Source organism: Cydia pomonella, chromosome 20, assembly GCF_033807575.1.
Source record: "Cydia pomonella isolate Wapato2018A chromosome 20, ilCydPomo1, whole genome shotgun sequence".
NCBI lineage: Eukaryota > Metazoa > Arthropoda > Insecta > Lepidoptera > Tortricidae > Cydia > Cydia pomonella.
Window position 1 is genome coordinate 9,073,727 of NC_084722.1, and position 21,763 is coordinate 9,095,489.

Genomic DNA, 21,763 nt, shown 5'->3' on the forward strand with positions numbered 1-21,763 from the left:
GGGGTACCTATCTATGGATAGGTCTACAAAAATGATATCGAGGTTTCTAATATACTTTTTTCTAAACTGAATACTTTGCGCGAGAGACAATTCCAAAGTGGTAAAATGTGTCCCCCCCTTCCCCCCCTGTAACTTCTAAAAAAAGAGAATGATAAACTAAAACTAAAAAAAATATATGACGTAGATTACCATGTAAACTTCCACCGAAAATTGGTTTGAACGAGATCTAGTAAGTAGTTTTTTTAATACGTCATAAATGGTACGGAACCCTTCATGGGCGAGTCCGACTCGCACTTTGCCGCTTTTTTAATTTGGAACCTTGACTTATCTACACATTCACTGTCCGTGCCCCGTATATGGGTCACGACAAGTCTCAAGCTCAAGCCGTAAGGTTGACAGTTCAGTTTGGGAGTTCAGTGAACGTGTTAATCAAAGTTAAAATTACGTTTTGGAATAAAGCCTTTATTAGGGGGCTCTGGGACTTAGGAGGTTAATAGGCATAGCGCTCAAAGGGTTAAAAAAAACAGACAATTAGCCATATGATTATTAGGTATACCTAAGTAAAGTGCGCTAGATAGACAATTGAATCGAAATTAGGTACCACAAATCGTCCTGGGCCTACCTCGGTTTAATATACGGTGTCATTATTGAAACAAAGAAAATGCGTGCGACGATCGTTTTTCATATCTTTGAATAATTAGCCTTCTGAATGACGATAACGAAACATATGTACTTATCACATGCATAGATATGAAATAAGTCCTTTCCGATCATGCCTACTCAAGTGTGTATGTATGTATTACGTTTTAGACGAATCAAGAGCAGATTCGATTTGGTACGTATCGTTTGTTAATTATTCTGATAGACAACTTTAAATTACCATTGATCAGTTAGGTGCCTAAATTGGTAGAGACTAAGATATTATATTTTGCAGAAATTGAGAAATCTAACGTACTTAAGCGTTTTAATTATATTGTACCAGGATATTAACGGGTATTTAGCGGGGAAGAAAAAACTGACGATCTATTGTCAACCGCTGCGGTGAAATCAAACGCATTAGTTTTGTGAACCGCATTCGACTATGACACGTGATATACTGAAAGGGGAATGTGAACTACAACCAAAAAATGTGAGCCTAAGGAAAAATAAACTACACAATTGCATCTCGTTTTGATTATGAGAATAACTAAGTTACGTAGACAATATGAAAATGCACTTTTACTCGATATGTGCACACATAAGTAATTAAAATTTTGCGTTTATAGAGGAATTGCTAAATAAAACGAAGTTCTTATCTTTAAATATCTAAACATTTATTTCATATGTAACAACTAATCCTAAGACATAAAAACATTGATCTAAAATATTCAATACATATTGTACCTAGAGATCCAATAAGTGTAGTTAATTCCGAATTGCAAAATAAATGTACATACAGAAATAATTATAATAAATTACGTTAATTATTTAACAAAAGTTGATTAAAATGTATCTCAGACAAATAAAATAGTGCAAAACAAATTGTGACAAATTTGTCAACCAAAGTATATGGCGCTGCACGGCCCCGTACGTTATGGGGTAGCTAACGTTGGACTGTGCACCACAAAGCGTGTCGCCGTACAGCGCCATCTATTCCAGCTCTCAATATTGTAGCTACAATATTTCGCACTACTTTACGCCTTTGTCTATGTAATATGATAATTTTGTAGTTCGTTTTTCGCTTCATTCTTAACCTCTCGTCTGTTTATGATCCTGACCGATTTTTTAGCTTTTTTTTCGAAATCATTTTTTTAATGACCGAAGTTTGAACTCATGTTTTTTAACCACACACATAAAAAAGGTTAATCATTATTTTGTAAGGATTTAAATTTTATTGTTATCTATAAACATTGCATTCCCTGGCGCATAGTGTCTGAAAATCTTATTGTTTATTTAAGTCGAACTGGTTTGAGGCAAACAATTCAGTACATAACATAACATCCACATTTAACGAGTATACATAATACAAGTTTGTACTTGAAGCGAGATAAACAATGTTTATGGAGATCAATACGTTTTCAATTTACTGTAAAAAAAAATGAAATATGGAAAAATCCATTGATTCTATTGTCTTATTGTTTAGAATCCAGAGGGCATTAATACTGACTTAGTAAATAATAAAAGCATTATACATACATATCAAAAGCTATTATATTTCATGATTTGGTCCAAGTGCTCCAATATTACAATATTCATAGGTATTATTATATCTCTTATACTATATTTATGACTTTAGGTACGGGTAGTTGTTCACATTATGTAACCTTTCACTGCGCGCGTTTTAATAAAACCGTTGCGTATTGAAACCGGTAAACCGAAAAAGTCGTCACATTGATTTTCTGCAAAGACCCATAGATGTGTAGTCAAAAATTACTTCGTGGTTCGAATTTGATAGCTAATGTAAATCGCGCTGCACGACTCCATACGAGTACGTTATTCAGTCACTCTGGTTGCCAAAAGTTAACGTTGTCCAATTGCGCGTGACGTACAGATGGCGCCATCTTCAGCTATTAAACTCGAGCGCACTATTTTATCTTAGATTTTAAGATGTGGATCTGATACAATGAATATTTGGCTTTCTGCGTGATCGCGTCTTGCGCAGGAAAAGGGTTAATCGATAGCGCGCTTTTTTTATAGATAAATGCACTCTATTAAATCGTTCTTTTAATTTATTTATGATGCTAATTAGAATGCTACAAATACGATACGATCGATAATAATGGAAATAATGCTCGAATATTACACAAAAGCGTCTACTGTGAACAAGAAGGCACTTGAAATCTTAATTAGTATATAATAAAATTCATTAACATTTATTATTTAAGTTTAATACTAATAAACTAACATTATTTTAAATAAAAAAATATTTTGATAAATAAATCGCAAGTTAGCATCACTTCAATTTTAAGTAAAGAGCGAGATACAAAAAAATCAAAAGGAACTTATCCTTTTACGATAGCGCAAATCGCATGAATATGTCTTTTAAATAGGTCACTAGATAAGTTTTGCAATAGACAAATATGAAACAAAGAGGTGGCCAATCATATATACTTTTTAAAACTATATATAGACAATGTTTGGCGGGAAAACATTTACTTTCTTTTTAAATTTTCTTTTAAAATTTTGGCTTGTCACATATATTTATATGTGACAGGCCGCCTCTTTGTGTCACATATGTCTACAAACTCAAATGCAACCATATCAACACAATACTTGTTAATTTACTTAACAGATTCGCATGTAAAGGCCTATCACTTAACTCGAGAGATTGGCAAAGTTGTTGCGCGGTGGTTTTCTAGCAGTAGCTTGGTTTTAAGTTTTAGTCTATACTTGTCGCAAAACTAACTGGCGACTGAGATCATAATACTATCTCTCTTGTTAAGACCAATCAAGGGTGAAAGAGATGGCATTATGACCTGACACGCCACTTAGTTTTGCGACAAGTTTAATTAAAATATTTATTGTAATCTTCTTCCCAACCGCCTCCATCAAGTGGTAGGCCTAAGCTATTTTTACTTTGACTGTACCGTCAATTCATTATTTAGCAAATGCATTATAATCAATTTATATACGAAGCCGATATTTATGTTCGCATCTACTTTAAAAAATTAACAAAAATCTAACACGTCTACGTGTAATTTATTTAAGTATCATGTGCAATAATTCTGAAATATTTCATATTACAATTAAACAATACTTAAACAGTTAAACACACCAAATAATTTGTTAATATACCATTTCTACATAAAATGTAGAAATATGTAAAATATAAACTTTAAATACCCACATCCTGCACAAAAGTTGATTAGTTAATCAAGCAATAATTAATCAACATTAATAAGGAACTTGATGTTACGAGTACTTTTTAAATCGATAATATGAAATTGTGCAATTTTTAATTTTTCATTAACTCGTTAATAGTGTAGAATGTTTGCTAGTAATTTTTATTAATTAAATAATCAAACATACAGCCCACCGGATGGTAAGCGATTACAAAAAGCGATTATCGTAGCCTATGGCGCATGGCACACTGCTTCCGATTTGCACGCTATAATACGCAAATACCGTTGTCTCGCTCTAACTTCGCAGCGACGTGCAAATCTGATGCAGTGTGCCATGTGCCTATGGACGCCCTTCAAGGGGCGACGCACAACCACATACATGAAATAATACATTTCATTATTTTAAATCTCAATGACATTTCATTTTTAATTACAAAACTGTAAATAAAATAAAGGGATAAATGGACAAACTGCAAAGCAAATCGTATTCTTACGTGGCCTCTATACATTATCAGGTATTTTAATTTACCTTTTTAAATTTCATCAAAATAAAACATGGACGTGCGACTTTTTAGTATATGTCAATGATAATAGTTGTACTTGACAATAAAATTTATATACTTGACAGTAAAAGTTTCAAGGATCAGTACCCCTAGTGTAAATAAATTCGATTTCGAAACGTGACGTACGCGTTTGCGTTTAGTCTTATTTTGTATTGGATTTAGAAAGAGCGCGCCAAGCGGGACGTTTTGGAAACTCAAAATCCTATACAAAATGAGACTTAACGCAAACGCGTTCGTCACGTTATGATGTCGATCAAAGTTACACTAGGGGTACTGAGAGCAAAAAGGTTATAACAGAGTACTTTGTCATTAAGGGTCTGTTTCACAAAGCCTGAGCAAAGTATTGGATAGCTAACTAACAAATAAATTAACTGCCAGATAAAACTTCCTTCAAAACTTAGCACCTTATCTACCAGTAAAGAGCATTGATTGTAATGGAGAGGTAAACCCTAACCTCCTTATTCATAAACGTCTACTAAAGTTACGAAACCGCTAATAATCGTTTGTCCCTTTCCATCCTGACAAACGATTATTAGCGGCTTCGTAACTTTAGTAGACGTTTATGAATAAGGGGGTAAGAAAATAAGTGTTCTTTCTGTACCTTTATGGTACGGAACCCTAAGAACGTGCCCCGTACTACGTGCCGCTGTACTACGCCATTTGTTTTGCGGTCACTGAATTATCAAACGTCAACTTTTGACAATCAGAGATACCGCAAGTATGGAGCTGTACAGCGCCATCTTGTTTACCTGTCAAATTCGAAGCACGAAATTGTCTTAGATTTTCGCATCTGACTCAAACAATGTATCTTTGCCACCAGTTAATTTTTTTTTTAAGGATTGTGAAACGCCAACGATGACTATATTCGTCAGGGGTCATCCATTAATTACGTCACACGTTTAGGCGGAGGGAGGGGCTACAGAAAATGTGACATGAGGGAGGGGGAGTGAACAGCTGTGTGATGTCACTTAACTTGTATACAAAAACTGTTTAGATTTTTTTGTATTCCCAGTACAGCTAAATAACTAGTTTTGCAACGATATATAGTTTTTATGCGTGAAATTTTTAAATTGCTATTAACTCAATAATAATTTCGTTAATAACAAGATTTCCAAATATGTGACGTCACACCAGGGGGGAGGGGGTTGCCAAATGTGACCAGGTGTGACAAGGAGGGGGGGGGGGGGATCAGAAATTCGTGTGCTGTAATTAATGGCAAGTAGCTTATGCAGGACTTGGACATTATGAAACAGACCCTAAAAATAGTAGCAACTTTCAAACATTAATAAACGTGTTTGGGGCAATCTAGCGACTCTATTTTACGCAACTTTTCAGTTTTGTTTAACTAACTCTTTGGTAGTACAGCAGTTTTAGAAAGGCATCGTTGCGTTGATTGGTGTTAAGTGTTTTGCACTTTAAAGTGGAATAGCCAACTATATCAGTAGCAAAATGATAAAACAATTCAAAAATAAGGGTTCCATATTCAATTAGGAATTTGCCTTTTAGAGGAAAGGGGACGGTCGCTTCTCCATACAAGCGTAGTCCTCATTTTCCTCTCTGGATATTGACATTCCATGTATTTTAACCATAGCTATGCCCCTAAGTTAATTTTTTTTATTATTGTAAAAAATAGTAGCGAAAAACAAATTTCAAACCATTTTTAAATGCTCTAAACTCTTACAAAAATTTAAAATTTGAAAAAAATCATCGTTTACGGGCATAGCTGTTGTTGATATACAACCAATTGTGTCAAAATATTTTCAACAATGTTAATATCCAGAGAGGAAAATGGGGACTACGTTTGTGTGAAAAAACGATTTCGTGCGGGTCCTCCACATTCCTCTTGAACTCTGCCTATTATGACGGACGAGCAACTACGGAACCCCACACGCCGGTTTTATTATTAGCACTACCATCCAATTATAATTATGACATTTTTGACGTTTACTTCATTTTGTTACTGATATCGTTTTCTATTAGACCTAGCGGCCTATGATGATAAAGATATTATTCGTCCCATTCTGGCACTACTTTGTAGATAGAGACGGATTGATTCTGCTTAGTAGCGTTACCTGAGACGTCATCGTTTAGGAGTACGGTGTTCGGGGGTTCACGTTGATCATCTCGGTGGTACTGGAAATAAAAACAGCGTTTAATATTTAAAGATTATGGTATGGTGTTCCACACTAGTGTGACAGGGACAACAAAAAAAACAGTATCCAAACAGTCATGCTTTCCCTGTCTCACGATGGTATATAAGGTTATAATAACAGGCAATGTGGGAGCATCATTATGCAATAATAAAACCATATAGACGAGAGACTTGTAAAAAAGAAATACTTCAATAAACTGAAAGGGATAAAAATAATTAAAATTCTGGCAAAAAAAATGTGGTACCAGCTTTTATCGCTGACTGTACTTTTCTTTCCAGGCAACTAATCATCGCGACAATTCTAACAAAAGTTACAATTAATCGTCCCTACTTAAATAAAAACTCGTACCATGCTTTGTCAATCAAAAGAAAAATGTAATAAGTATAGTCTGTCAAACAACTTTGTCAGTAGAAAAAGGCACGGAATCCTAATTTTTAAATTTGCCGCTTTTTTCAATTGACGAAAACGGCTTGACAGACTAGATGTATGGAATGCATAAAGAGTAACTGCGTTTCAACTTTGTGTAACAGTGTGAGATGAGATTTTATCAAAATAGGTCCGACATTAATCTTTGCTACAAATAATGTCATTACCTACATGTACTATAATGTATAATTGTTGGTGCAATAAAGAATATTTACTTACTTACTATTTAATGTCACTCTATTATCATAATGTTTGTTTTATTCTGTCTTCTTAAATTAGGGTATATAAAATAAATACTACATACTAAAGCGACAGCTTTCCTTTTACTATGGCTAGTTGTGTGTGTGTCGTGGCCAGATCATAGAATTTGATCATTTCATGATATTGTTAGGTTAGTTTTAACTTTTTCACGATGTGAAATGAAATGATCCATTCTAAGATCTGGCCACATAAAACTTACTGGCAAGTCGGTTGGCTCTCGGTGACTTCTAGGAGCAAGGAATCGGGAGGAGGACCTATGATGCTGGAGCAGGAAAGGTTATAAGGAGAATAGGGTTAGAGCGTTCATCAGCTAAAAAAGAAGCGGAAATGAAAGGTTATACAGAGTGGCCACCAATAACCCGAAACACTAAGCACGTATTCTGATATGTAGAGTAAAAAAGAATCAAATTTCGTTAAGTACATTTTTGTTCACAGCGCATTAGGCGTATTGACAAGTTACAACTGACAATGAGAGGTGTATGACGTTGATTGATTTTTTTTACTCAGAGAAATGTTTAACACTTAACCTTTTGAACGTTTTACATCATAAAAAAACATCACTGTCACGCCTCGCTAACGGGCATAAGCGAGCGAAAGTAAACTTTACTTGAAAGTGTGAAGGTTACTTTGACAGCGTCCGCCATAACACCTTTAGCTGTCCCTGGGGCTGTGGGCACGACTAGTAACGATAACTTTAGGTGTTCTTGGCGTTCAAAAGGTTAATATGCCAACGAAATATATTGTTAAAATAAATTGATCAGATTATTTGGCCCCTTCCTGTATTGTTTAGATAGAGGATCCTACTTAACACCCTAAAATTTATCCTACATTCTATCGTAATCATATCAAAGCACTATTAAGATGACCTAACGTGGTACTAAGAGCAATATTTATCTGACTATTGGTAGACCTTATCAAGTTACAATAGGGTTTACATTGGTCAGTTAATGTTAAAGCAAATACCTTTTAGAGCACCCGTGTACGACGAGGAGAGCGACACGCACAACATGGCCACGGCAAGGAACGGATTCTTGCCGCTAAACAGCGACGTCGCCAAGATTACGAACGACTTATTACTAGCATAGAGATAACCACTCGTAGCCCTTATCCCAACGAGATAAAGTCCAAGATCGGGCGGTTGTGTTACCTCTTGGAGCACCGCACGTGTATGACGAGCAGCACGATGCCCAGCAGCAGGCACAGCGTGCCCACGACGATGTAGGCCACGCCCAGGAACGGGTTCTTGCCGCCGAGCAGCGACGTCGTCGAGATAACGAACGACTTGCTGCCGTCGAACTCGGTCACCGGGTATCCTGCGAGAAACGATGTTATGTGTAAAGTGAGGCGATAATCTGTTGTGTACTACATTTTCACGTTTAACGAATGGCGGGTCTTAGAGCCAAAGAAACTTGAACCTTTTATACAGTAGTTACAATCTAATTTTAAGTAACAACCACAGCCTCTTGTAAGGATGTGGTGTGAGTACCATTCACTTACCTTTCTCTCCGCTCCTACACATTGTCACATTTTAAAAGTTGAAACTCACTGTAGTCATCTCTGAGCATGTGGAGCCCCCAGACGAGGCCTGTGGCGAAGCCCTGCTCGTCGTGATTAACCAATAAGGACCTTAAATCAATGTAATAAGGTTGATACTCACTGTATTCGACTTTGAGAATATAGAGACCCTTGACCAGGCCGGTGGCGAAGCCCTGCTTGTCGTGCTTGACTAATAAGGACTTTAAGTCGTTGCAATAAGGTTGATACTCACTGTATTCGACTTTAAGAGTATAGAGGCCCTTGACCAGGCCGGTGGCGAAGCCCTGCTTGTCGTGCTTGACTAATAAGGACTTTAAGTCGTTGCAATAAGGTTGATACTCACTGTATTCGACTTTGAGAGTATAGAGGCCCTTGACCAGGCCGGTGGCGAAGCCCTGCTCGTCGTGCTTGACTAATAAGGACTTTAAGTCGTTGCAATAAGGTTGATACTCACTGTATTCGACTTTGAGAGTATAGAGGCCCTTGACCAGGCCGGTGGCGAAGCCCTGCTCGTCGTGCTTGACTAATAAGGACTTTAAGTCGTTGCAATAAGGTTGATACTCACTGTATTCGACTTTGAGAGTATAGAGGCCCTTGACCAGGCCGGTGGCGAAGCCCTGCTCGTCGTGCTTGACTAATAAGGACTTTAAGTCGTTGCAATAAGGTTGATACTCACTGTATTCGACTTTGAGAGTATAGAGGCCCTTGACCAGGCCGGTGGCGAAGCCCTGCTCGTCGTGCTTGACTAATAAGGACTTTAAGTCGTTGCAATAAGGTTGATACTCACTGTATTCGACTTTGAGAGTATAGAGGCCCTTGACCAGGCCGGTGGCGAAGCCCTGCTCGTCGTGCTTGACTAATAAGGACTTTAAGTCGTTGCAATAAGGTTGATACTCACTGTATTCGACTTTGAGAGTATAGAGGCCCTTGACCAGGCCGGTGGCGAAGCCCTGCTCGTCGTGCTTGACTAATAAGGACTTTAAGTCGTTGCAATAAGGTTGATACTCACTGTATTCGACTTTGAGAGTATAGAGGCCCTTGACCAGGCCGGTGGCGAAGCCCTGCTCGTCGTGCTTGACGCGCCGGTACAGCTTGCGGAACGTCGGCAGCGCCGCCGTGCGCATCCACACGATTAGGTCCTCGTTCTGAAAACGACCTTAATACTTCAGATTTACAGTTCACTTTAGCCTTTAAAGAGGACGTGTGCGGATTATATTCCATTTAAATGCAGCTTTTTAACGTATTCGCTAAATATTTTTACAGAACATATGGTGCTATTTTACCGCACTAGTGCGATAGTTAGCACATTACGTAACTATGTCGAAAATTTAAAGGGCCGTATGTATTGTATAATATTGACGATACATGTGCGAATAGGCAATTCGTAACTCCCTTCGGTCGTGTTTTAATTTATCGTTGTGAAATTCCTATTTTTCGTACGTGTATCGTAAGGGGTCATCCATTAATTACATCACACGAATTTCTAGGTTTTTTGACCCCTCCTTGTCAGACTTAGTCACATTTGGCGAGCCATTACCCCCCTGGTGTGACGTCACATTTTTGGCCATTTTGTTTTCAAGGAAATCGGTAAATCGAATTAGGCATCAAGGTATCATTCATATTTTATCAAAATATTTTTGAAAAAAGAAATATTAGTAATTTTATAACTCAAAACTGTTTAGGAAAGAAAATTAAAAGAATAAAAATGATTATCGTTCCATAAAATTGTTATTTAACTGTACAGCAAATTTAAAAAACTAACATATTTTCGCTTACTGATGATTCTGATGAAGTTAAATCGACGTCACAAGTTTGTGACTCCCCCTCCCCCTTTCATAACATGTCAAATTTTCTTGACCCCCACCCCCTAATCATGTGATGTAATTAACGGATGACCCCTAATGTACTATTCTGTTATAATTTCATTAGGTCAACCACAAAAACTAATTTAAATTAAAGATAAAGTGATAAAATTGATACAATGATCAATTTGTCATTATAGCACATTTTTTATATTTAAGACTTTCATACAAAACAGATAATAATGATAATAAAATCAACAAAAACAGACATACTTTTGTTTTTGCGCAAATTAACAACGGTGATCGACTAAATTTCATAGTAATAGTATAAAAAAGTTCCCTAAATAGTCCAGCGCACAGCAACAGCACGCTCCAATTTATATTATGTAACAGGATTTTACAAAGCTACACGTATAAGATCTTTATTTGTTAAAGCTACTAATCATATACAGGTGTTTTTAACTAAACAAACAACTAACTGATTAATCTATTAATAGGCTGTTACTAGAATTAGTTGTAACATGAAATACACACCTGGAAACCGTTATTATTGTCGTCTTCCAAATCCAACTCCCAAATGTTCTTGGCCCAATTAGCCGGCTTGCTGAAGTTGGCAAACGCTGCAATTACAATTGTTGATTAGTATAAATAAACAGACATTATTCAAATGCACACCATTCGGACTTTTAGTTGCTTTGGGCTATAGTAAATTCAGATAATCTCAAAATCGGAGATCTCAGGTGAACACAAACAATTATTTTGAATAAGTAACTAAATTTCAACGTTGGGTGACAGAATCTTCTGTACTTTACTACCTACCTATACATTAACCCCCTTATTCATAAACGTGTACTAAAGTTAAGATGCCGCTAATCATGGTTTGTCCCTTTCCATCATACCAATACGTCTGAAAGGGACAAACGATGATCAGCGGCATCGTAACTTTAGTACACGTTTATGAATAAGGGGGTAATAGTATAGTTAGATTTTTTATTAAGGAGCTCGAATGTTACTTAGGAGTTGTTCATAATGTAACATGGACACCTTTAACTATACGATAAGGTACTTATTTTGTGCAGACGGAAAAGGATATCTGACCAGTCTTGAGGTCCCCGGGCGGGTTGCGGAACTTGATGGTCTTGTCGGAGTCCCACGCGATGCCGGTGCGGCTCACGGGCACGGTCCGGCCCAGGTCCTCCGACCACACCGTCAGCGTGTCTGTCGCAAATAAAACAAAAATAATCTTTTTACAAAATTAAACAAATCGATTAACTCTACTCAGACATAAAAACAAATTCAAGAGAACTGGCCATGCATTAGGGGAGGACAACGTGAACCTTCCCTGCCAAACATCGGTTTTGTTAGACAAGTAGATAGGTATTATTTATTCTGTTGAACTATGCAAATTAAGATACTTAGATCAAGCTAAGTTGGCAGCGATTTTGATAGCCCAAACTGTGCCAACATAGCTTAGTCTAACTCTATCTTGCTCGGCTATGCAGATGAGTTTTTTTTTTTCATAAATTAAATATAAAATTTATAATAGATACCGTTGAACAAGGAGTTGGCTATAGCCCCGCAGGGCGCCACGGGTATCTTCCTGGCGTTGGGCGTGTTGGGGTTCTCGGTGACGTATGCGAAGGGCTCGCAGTCCGACGACGGCGTCAGCGACAGCCGCCCAAGCAGCTGGTTGTCGTCTCTGTAACGTTATAACACGGTCATACAATCTGAAACAGTGGGATTAAATAGCCAGATAAAAAGGGCCTGTAGCATCAGTAGTAGATATACTTAGTCAGCTCATAAGTTCTAGGTAAAAAAGCTATAGGTACAGATTATTATTCATATATATGCGTTGAAATTACTTACAATATAATTTAACGTAATTTGCTGTGTCAGTTTTGCATAAGTTTTAGTTTACTTATAGTTTTTATTACTCATTCTAATCATTGTAAATATTAAACTTATTTTATTTTTCATTTTATTAAATAATAGCAACATTCTATGTAATATTCGAAAAAATGTTGTAAAAAACATGCAAAAAATACGCGGCCTGTTCAAGGTGACTTTGATCCCTATTTATTTCGTTTTCTTTTTTACATGGTTGAGTCTTACATAAAACAAAAGCTGGATCTTTTACCTTATTAAAAGATCCAGCTGGATCTTTTATATTCTTAAAATATATAATTCATGTGTATTTGATTGCCAAAATTGGAACCTTACGTGTTTTACCAACCCTACTCGTTGGATGAGTCACTGAAAAGTACCCTAAGTTTGAAGGGAAATAGCTGAAGTACAGACTTGTCGGAGAACTAAATGCTGGTGATAAAATAACGTTCTAATAAAGTAGGTTCATAAAAATACAGAATTTTACTTATTTTATGAATGTGGCAATGATTTTTACTCCCTTTTGTTAAGTATAATTTTTCACAATCCAGCCACGTATTTGCGTCTAATGACAATCCCAAAGTAAACAAGTAGTAAATAAAGACGCGATCTAAATTTTAAAATAATTATATTACATTTTGATCACTTGATCAGTATAAAACAAGCTTTTAGATCATGGCAAACTTTTTTTATTTAAAGGTTGTGTGAACCTTTGTGACAGAACTTATGAACTATTTTATCTAAAGTTAACAACCCCCTATTTAATATTTGGAATATTTTCATAATCATGTGCTTTCTTGATCCGTATAAGAGATGAGTGTCCCAGATTTTTATTCCGATACCATTTTTCGTAGATGTAATGAAGTAGAAGAAGGAGCTGGAAGGGGGTAGACATCGGCGGACTTTCTCTGATCAAATCGGGGAAATCCTGAAGAAAGGCCAGGTCAAGGGAACTTTACACCAGCAAGCGCATATGAGGAATGTTATGAAAGTGCAACAAATAAAAATCCGTGGTCTCTGCCTATCCTTCCGGGAAATAGGTGTTATTATATGTATTTATGTATGTAATTAGTTTGGGACACTTTTTTCCCATCAGGATCTCCATCATCATCTCCGAAAGAGCTCGTCTTTCAGAGCTGAAATAGCATAAAATTTTCCAATGAAAAACCTGACAAGTGCGAGTCGGACTCGCCCACTTTCCGACGAGGGTTCCGTACTTTTTAGTATTTGTTGTTATAGCGGCAACAGGAATACATCATCTGTGAAAATTTCAACTGTCTAGCTATCACGGTTTATCAGATACAGCCTGGTGACAGACGGACGGACGGACGGACAGCGAAGTCTTAGTAATAGGGTCCCGTTTTACTCTTTGGGTACGGAACCCTCAAAAGTGGTGCAGCCTAAATAAAACGGTCCATTATAATAGATATGATTCTTTTATAAATTAAAGAATTAAATGTAGTAAATGGCCTTCTGAGAAACCCTCAATCGCGGAAATGTGTAAACAAACATATGTAAATTCACGAACCTTTTGCGACTAGACACGCCCCAAGGTGAGTGGGGAGAAAAACACGTGACACTTCTCTAGCTCAAGATAGCAAATGCCAAATATATACTCGTACATTATGCTTATAATTTATTGACTCTAAAACAATACTTATAGGATAACTTTGTAAATAACTTTGTCTGAATAGTTTGATTTGATAAGTTGAGAAGGAAAGAAAAAATACAATGTTCGATTTTAACGCATTCATTGCCAGCAACCCACCAGGTGGACGCTCAGTTCGTAGTCGCTTTTCGCTACATACGGGATTTCGCATGTTATTGGCTACGCTCGCAGCGTAAACACGCGCGATGGCACTGAATGTGTTAACCTCTTTCAACTTTATATTCCAACCCCCTTATTCATAAACGTGTACTAAAGTTATGATGCCGATAATCATCGTTTGTCTCTTTCCGACGTATTGGTATGATGGAAAGGGACAAACGATGATTAGCGGCATCGTAAATTTAGTACACGTTTATGAATAAGGGGGCAATGTTTACCTTGATTTAACATATCGACGATGATTCTGGTAATAGTTGCTAAGTCCATAGTAGAAATAGACATCTCCCTTGAAATCCTCGGTGAGATTGAAGGAGATTGAACATTGGCATTCTGACATAGTCTTATTCTGTATATAGGTAGCGCATGTTGTGTTGCTTTCATCACCTTCTCTAATGCAATTTGTGTAGTCTATTACATGCTCTTTGACCTGAAAAAAATTTTTAAAAGGTATTTTTTGTCTAACAATTTCAAAGGGTTACAAGGTCATTTACGTCATCCAGCATGACAATAGATATTATTTGGTTTGTTATTTTTAAAGATCACATCAGCGTCCTTAGCACAAGTACGTCACGACAGTATCTTGCGCGGTAGATACGCCACCCATCTCTTTATAATTAAATTTATATACATAGAAAAAGATGGGTAATCTAAATCGCGCGCGAGGTACTGTCGCGGCGCACTCTTGCTGAGTTTACAATATATTTTTACTAAAATTGATTGATTGATTTAGTAACATCCAATGGTTTTCCTTGAGAACCTATTTTTTTAAATAAAGTTCCTAGCTTATTAGTTATTACATGCCAGTTAAAAAGTCAACCTTTCAAGTTTGTTTTTTATGTGATTCATCGATGTGATAAGCAAAAACACCTCAGTGGTGGCAAAATTGATTTCTTCACTAAAAATCTTGTTTCAACCAATATACTACACCCTTATTCATAAACGTTTACTAAAGTGAACGACGAATGGGTATGATGGAAAGGGACAAACGATTATTAGCGGCTTGTTAACTTTAGTAGACGTTTATGAATAAGGGGGCTAACATATTTAATGATAATATTAATGTTTTATTTATTTATTTATTTATCACTTTATTGATTCAATTATGTATATTTACAATTCAAATGAAGTGTTAGGTGTTTCAATTACTTAATACAATTTAATTCTAAGTGTTAGTTAATTATGTTATTGACTCCTATTGAGTTAAATCATCTTTTTCATATATTTAATTCCATCTATTATTAGGGTTTCATACCACAGTATCTATAGATTTATTATAGACCTGTTATATCCACATTGGCATTGGATTGCAAATGGCATTGGATTGGGCATATCCTCAGGAAGCCTGACACCCACCTATCCAAGTGGCCCTGACCTGAAAGATGCCCGGAAAACGGAAACATGGTCGCCCTAAATCTACTTGGCGCCGTTCTGTGGAGCAAGAGTTGGGTGAATTGGGGATGGGGTGGGAGGAGGTTACCCAAGCTGCCCAGGACCAGAGTCAGTGGAAGAAAATGGTTCGAGCCCTACACCCCAGCAGGGAGTAACAGGATGAAAAGAAGAAGATATCCACATTGGGCTAGCATGGGGACTATAGCTCGAAACCTCTAGCGCATGAGAGAAGGCCCGTGCCCAGCAGTGGGACGTATATAGGCTGTATTATTCGTTTTTATTATTATTGTTATAACGATTTCATATCTACTACAGATCTGTGGACTAGAAGACAACAAATATTGTTCAGTCACCTACACTAATATGTTATACAACGAAGGCCACAAAAATATCTTACGAGATAGCCATAAGAGCGTGTCAGATATTTTTACGACCTTCAAAAAGTAACATATTATTGCAGGTTTCTTTCATCCACTAACTTCTTCTTCTTCCTCGCGTTGTCCCGGCATTTTTACCCCGGCTCATGGGAGCCTGGGGTCCGCTTGACAACTAATCCCCAGAATTAGCGTAGGCACTAGTTTTTACGAAAGCGACTGTCATCTGACCTTCCAACCCAGAGGGTAAACTATGCCTTAATGGGATTAGTCTGGCTTCCTCACGATGTTTTCCTTCACCAATAGCGACTGGTAAATATCAATGATATTTGATACATAAGCTCCTTAAAACTCATTGTTACGAGCCGGGGTTTGAACCTAGGACCTCCAGAAAAGTTGAAAGTCGCATGCTCTGACCTCTAGGCCACCAATGCATTTTTTTCGAAGTATTCTATCTTATTCTTCAAGCCTTATTCCCATCTCTATTTGGGGTCGGCTCTCCTAATCCTTAGTCTTCAGAGTGGTCTTTTCTGGGTCGTCTCGGGGTGCGTATTGGAAGTATTCTATCCTTAAGATACTATAGTTGAGGTATAGGAATCATTTAAATGTGATGGAGCAGAAATACTTGTTAAAGGTGAGTAAAATTCCTTCATGTTTGTGGTTGTGTACAATTTACAAGAATGTGTAATAATAAATCATTTGACATTGACAACTATCTATGCTTAACCCGTGAAGCGCCTAAGTATCACATGTGTGATACTAACTTAATTTGGGTTGTAGTGACTCAGTATCCAACGTGTGTTATGACAGATCAATATGGATCAAATTGCTTTACATCAATTTGCTGTATGGTGGTCGATTAACCCATCATACAAATGGGTTACTCCCAGTGCTTAAATAAAATGAAATAAAACTGGAAAGTGTGAGTCGGACTCGCCCATCAAGCAAGTAATATGTGACATCTTACATGAAAAGGTACCTTATGAGGGTTTCTAGTTACGGAGATATTCAATGTTTTGTAAAAATCGGTAAAAATAGTGATTTTTATTTTATGTCTATTTAGTAAACACGTGTTTGCCTGTTTTTATTTTTATTATAGGTGAACTACAAGCTGAATAATATGCTTCTAAAGTTTAGTACAAAAGGTACCTTATGGCGGTGTAATTTAGAAATGTTAGAAAATTACAAGTCAGTACGGTGAAAGACGTTTGCGAAGCAGCTGTATCAGCATGCCGAAAGACGGATTCTATAATCTCATTCATGGTCGGGAACGAGTCTCGTGATACCATTAATGTAAAAACTTATGATTGGGTAAATTTTTTTAAATTCAAGAAACCATTCACCGTACCACAGCTACTTTCGTACAGTCCTTTTAATACTGACCCATCTTCAATTAGTCAAGTTTTATGCAATAAATCAATATCTGACGGAATTGATGCCCAGCACTTTGTGTTTAAAAATACATTTGATCACGACGAAATGCCTGAAGTTATCCAACCACAAGGGCTTTCGCATGAGAGGCAAAAATATATTTTTGAAAAAATTAGACAATTTGTTCCACCTGAATCAAAAGACATACTTTGCCCCACACCCCAACTCCCAGTATCATGGGATGAAGATCCTTTGGAATCTCTTCCCGAAGCGTTTCCTTTGCAAGCTCTTCCCGAAGTGCTTCCTCCTCAGTCTCAGCCCAGTTCCAGTGGTCTGGTGTCTGTTCCAAAACGTAAGAAGCCTACATGCGCATACTGTGGTGAGGTGGGTCATAGAAACCAAGTATGAGGCAGTGTCTATTTTTATAAGAAAAGGCGTTCTGAACAAGCAAATCCTTAATATCATGTAACTGAGCCATAAGGCACCTTTTCTTTGCATGTAGTGTATTTGTTGTTTTTAAATTATATTATGACAAAGAACTGATTATATTCGTAATTATTAAGTATTAAGAGAATAATAGAAATTAATGGAAGCGTTTTTGAGAATGTACAACATAGTAATTGATTGATTGTACTGACGTAGTAGATGTTAATCTCCATAAGGTACCTTTTCGTAAATGTATGGAACAAAGACTGTTATATTTATGTAACTTTAAGTGCCTCAAAAAGTAAAAATTAGTGTCTAATAACGTTCTTGAAAGTTTTATATTATGTTAATTAAAGACTTTTGTTGATTTATGTAGAAAAAATATATAGTTTGTTACTCTAAGACTAAAAACTGTCATTATCTGTGATTTTGCATGAAAATATTGAAAATATTTTTTTCCTTTGAATTTTTGTTTTATTTTTTTATTTATTTTCTTTGGTAGTCATTGTACAATACATAGATATACAAATCTGACCTTCTTGTTGCGAAAAAAAGGAAAACTTAAGCTAAACACGATTTCTTAAAAATTGGCTAGTAGGCATATTAATTGTTAAATTTAAAGGTTTGGTAGTATATTACATGACTTGTTTTAATATTTTCTGATAAAAGAAAGCCCAAAGAATCATTTTTCGTAGCCCACTATGTAACTTCCAGCAGGAACATAGTTTTTGAAAGAATTAAACTTCATTCGCCAATTTCTCGAAATCACTGATTTAGCAATGCAAATTTCAAAAATTTATATCTCGGTAATTATGCAACCTAGGAAGCTGATTTTTTATGCTATCGATAGCTTAAAAGCTATAGATTATTAGGGTATGCTTAACTCAATACCTGCCATAAGGTACCTTTGCCCGTGGGATGTCACATATTTACACTACAATACTTGAGAGTTTCGAAATATATGTTTTATGCAGCATAAACGGCCGTATCTTTGTTTTACATTAACCTGACTTTTTCACAGCTTCAAGGGACTGTAGATCTGAGTATATTTATTAAATTTCAACTCGATACCTCCATGTGTTCCCAAGATAAAGGGTCCTAACAGACAGGCGGACAACAAAGTGATCCTACAAAGATTCCGGTTTTCCCTTTTGAGGTACGGAAGTCTAAAAACGTGTGCAAACTGCTATATTATTAAATACGGATTGTACCACTGCTACATACTAGAGGAGGAAGTATTTAAATAATTATTTATATCTATCTATTATACATATCATTGTCTAGTACCTACAACATATTACTTATTGAGCTTACAGTGGATCGATTTGTCTAGGATTGCCCCATATTTTTTATTTTTTGTTATTAACATATAATTTGTACTGTGTGCGACTAAAACTGATTTTCTTTTACACATGGATATATTGACACTGAAACTTTATATTAGTAAGAATCCTATTAATTAGTCCAGTTCAATTCAAATGTCAGATGTGTGACCATGAACACAATTTGCATATTTAATTTATATAATTCTATTTCTGTATGTCCTATAAAATTTTACACTGTCATGTCTTGCATGTTTTATTTTCCCTAAATTAGGAATGGCTTTCGTAAACGAGACCTCTTCAAGGACACATAAACACTACTATAACTAAACAGTACTATTTGGGACACTTACCTCATCTGAGAAGTATAGGAGCCCAATCCCAACTGGGATAAATGCAATCCCAATCACAAAAAACGTTGGTAGTACAGTTCCGGCAGTAAGTATGGGCTGCCAAGCAGGCAGTCGCTGCTGTTTAAATGCAGATTCTGAAAGATATCATAGTCAGAAGTCTTTAAAACTAATAATCGATAAGACAAGGACGGTTTAGGTGTGTCTACAACTCACCTGCGGGCCGCCGAGACTTAACATTTTGATCCGACGTCTCACTAGAAGCCATAATTAACACTTGTTTATTAATGTATAAAATATGTCTGATATTACAATAGATAAATGCCAGAAATTAAGCTTATAGCGTAAGTGGAGGAAAACTCGGAATGACAGATGGTCTGACGGCATGCAAAACGTCACAATAATGTGGCCAGGATTTGTCGAGCAAGGATGCCAGTGTCACATTTTGGGCTCTACAGACCCAGCGATTTTTGATAAATAAGGAAGGATATTTAATTATTTAATAAATTCCCAGAGTAGTATAATATATAGGAAATAAAGCGCTCTCTACTACATATTATGGAAGGTAGAGGCAAGGAACAGAATCTCCATAAATAGGTGGCGCTACAATACATAGAATACTTGAGAAAAAAATCTAATCACTTCACTCCGTCAACAACGCCTAGGTTCTTAGCTACTCTAGCGCTACTGTGGAGAGATTTGGAACTATTATTTATAGCTGACAGCTGGATACTTTTGCAACAGTTCTGCCTAAGGAGATTCTGTTCCTTGCTTCTACCTTCCATACTACGTATATATATAGTCTGTCAATCCATTTCTGTCAGTAGAAAAAAGCGGCAAATAAAAAAAATGTTGGCGCGAAGGTTTATCGTCCTATACAAATACGATTGGTGAGAGAGAGAGAGAGAGAGAATGATAATAGATGTCGGAAACCATGAAAAATATGAATCGATGTATGGGGACAACGCTTTCCATCAGCAAATTTAAGTTTGTGCCTCGGTACAGTTTTTCTCTTTGAAGGGATCGGACAACAAAATATTTACATAGGTAAGTTTACACGCAAACCCTCAGTGGGCGAGTCCGATTCGCACTTGACCGGCTTTCTTTTATCTACGGCGTTGTTGGGTGTGTGATCTATAGCATACGCTACACACTTTCATGCGTATAACATAAGGCCGTTCGTGTTCTATATTCGCGTTAGCGTGAGCGAGATGGATGTCCGTGATCGGGACCGCATATATCATGTTTTTGAGCTAAATTTTTTTGCGTGTTTTAATAATAAAAAGCGGCCAAGTGCGAGTCGGACTCGCCCATGAAGGCTTCCGTACCATTTATGACGTATTAAAAAAACTACTTACTAGATCTCGTTCAAACCAATTTTTCGGTGTAAGTTTGCATGTAATGTATATCATATATTTTTTTTAGATTTTTCATTCTGTTATTTTAGAAGTTACAGGGGGGGGACACATTTTTTCACTTTGGAAGTGTCTCTCGCGCAAACTATTCAGTTTAGAAAAAAAATGATATTAGGAACCTAAATATCATTTTTGAAGACCTATCCATGATGAAAAAAAAAATTTTTTTTTAATTTTATGACGTATTTAAAAAAAACTACTTACTAGATCTCGTTCAAACCAATTTTCGGTGGAAGTTTGCATGGTAATGTATATTCTATATTTTTTAAAGATTTTTCATTCTGTTATTTTAGAAGTTACAGGGGGGGGGGACACATTTTTGCACTTTGGAAGTGTCTCTCGCGCAAACAATTCAGTTTAGAAAAAAATGATATTAGTAACCTAAATATCATTTTTGAAGACCTATCCATAGATACCCGACACGTATGGGTTTGATGAAAACATTTTTTTTTAATTTTATGACGTATTAAAAAAACTCCTCAATATCATTTTTAAAGACCTATCCATAGATACCCCGCACGTATGGGTTTGATGAAAAAAGATTTTTTGAGTTTCAGTTCTAAGTATGGGGAACCCCCAAAATTTATTGTTTTTTTTTTCTATTTTTGTGTAAAAATCTTAATGCGGTTCATAGAATACATCTACTTACCAAGTTTGAACAGTATAGCTCTTATAGTTTCGGAAAAAAGTGGCTGTGACATAATCGGACAGACAGACGGATATGACGAATCTATAAGGGTTCCGTTTTTTGCCATTTGGCTACGGAACCCTATTAGGAGTAATTGTCACATTTTTAGCTTTTGTGAAAAATTTGTTATACAAACCCAAAGGGTAAGAACGGG

At 36.5% G+C, this 21,763-nt stretch overlaps 1 protein-coding gene across 1 annotated transcript; it reads right to left on the reverse strand.

Annotated features, from left to right (window-relative positions):
• Positions 1–1,288: 1,288 nt before the first annotated feature.
• Positions 1,289–19,997, reverse strand: LOC133528920 (cell cycle control protein 50A). The gene is made up of 9 exons (XM_061866425.1): positions 19,723–19,997; positions 19,510–19,643; positions 14,493–14,701; positions 12,113–12,261; positions 11,661–11,780; positions 11,097–11,182; positions 9,770–9,905; positions 8,372–8,537; positions 1,289–6,517 (listed from the first exon to the last, which is right to left on the reverse strand). The coding sequence occupies exons 1-9, from the start codon at positions 19,772–19,774 to the stop codon at positions 6,472–6,474; spliced, it is 1,098 nt and encodes a 365-aa protein (XP_061722409.1). The 5' UTR covers positions 19,775–19,997; the 3' UTR covers positions 1,289–6,471.
• Between the last annotated feature and the right edge of the window lie 1,766 nt (positions 19,998–21,763).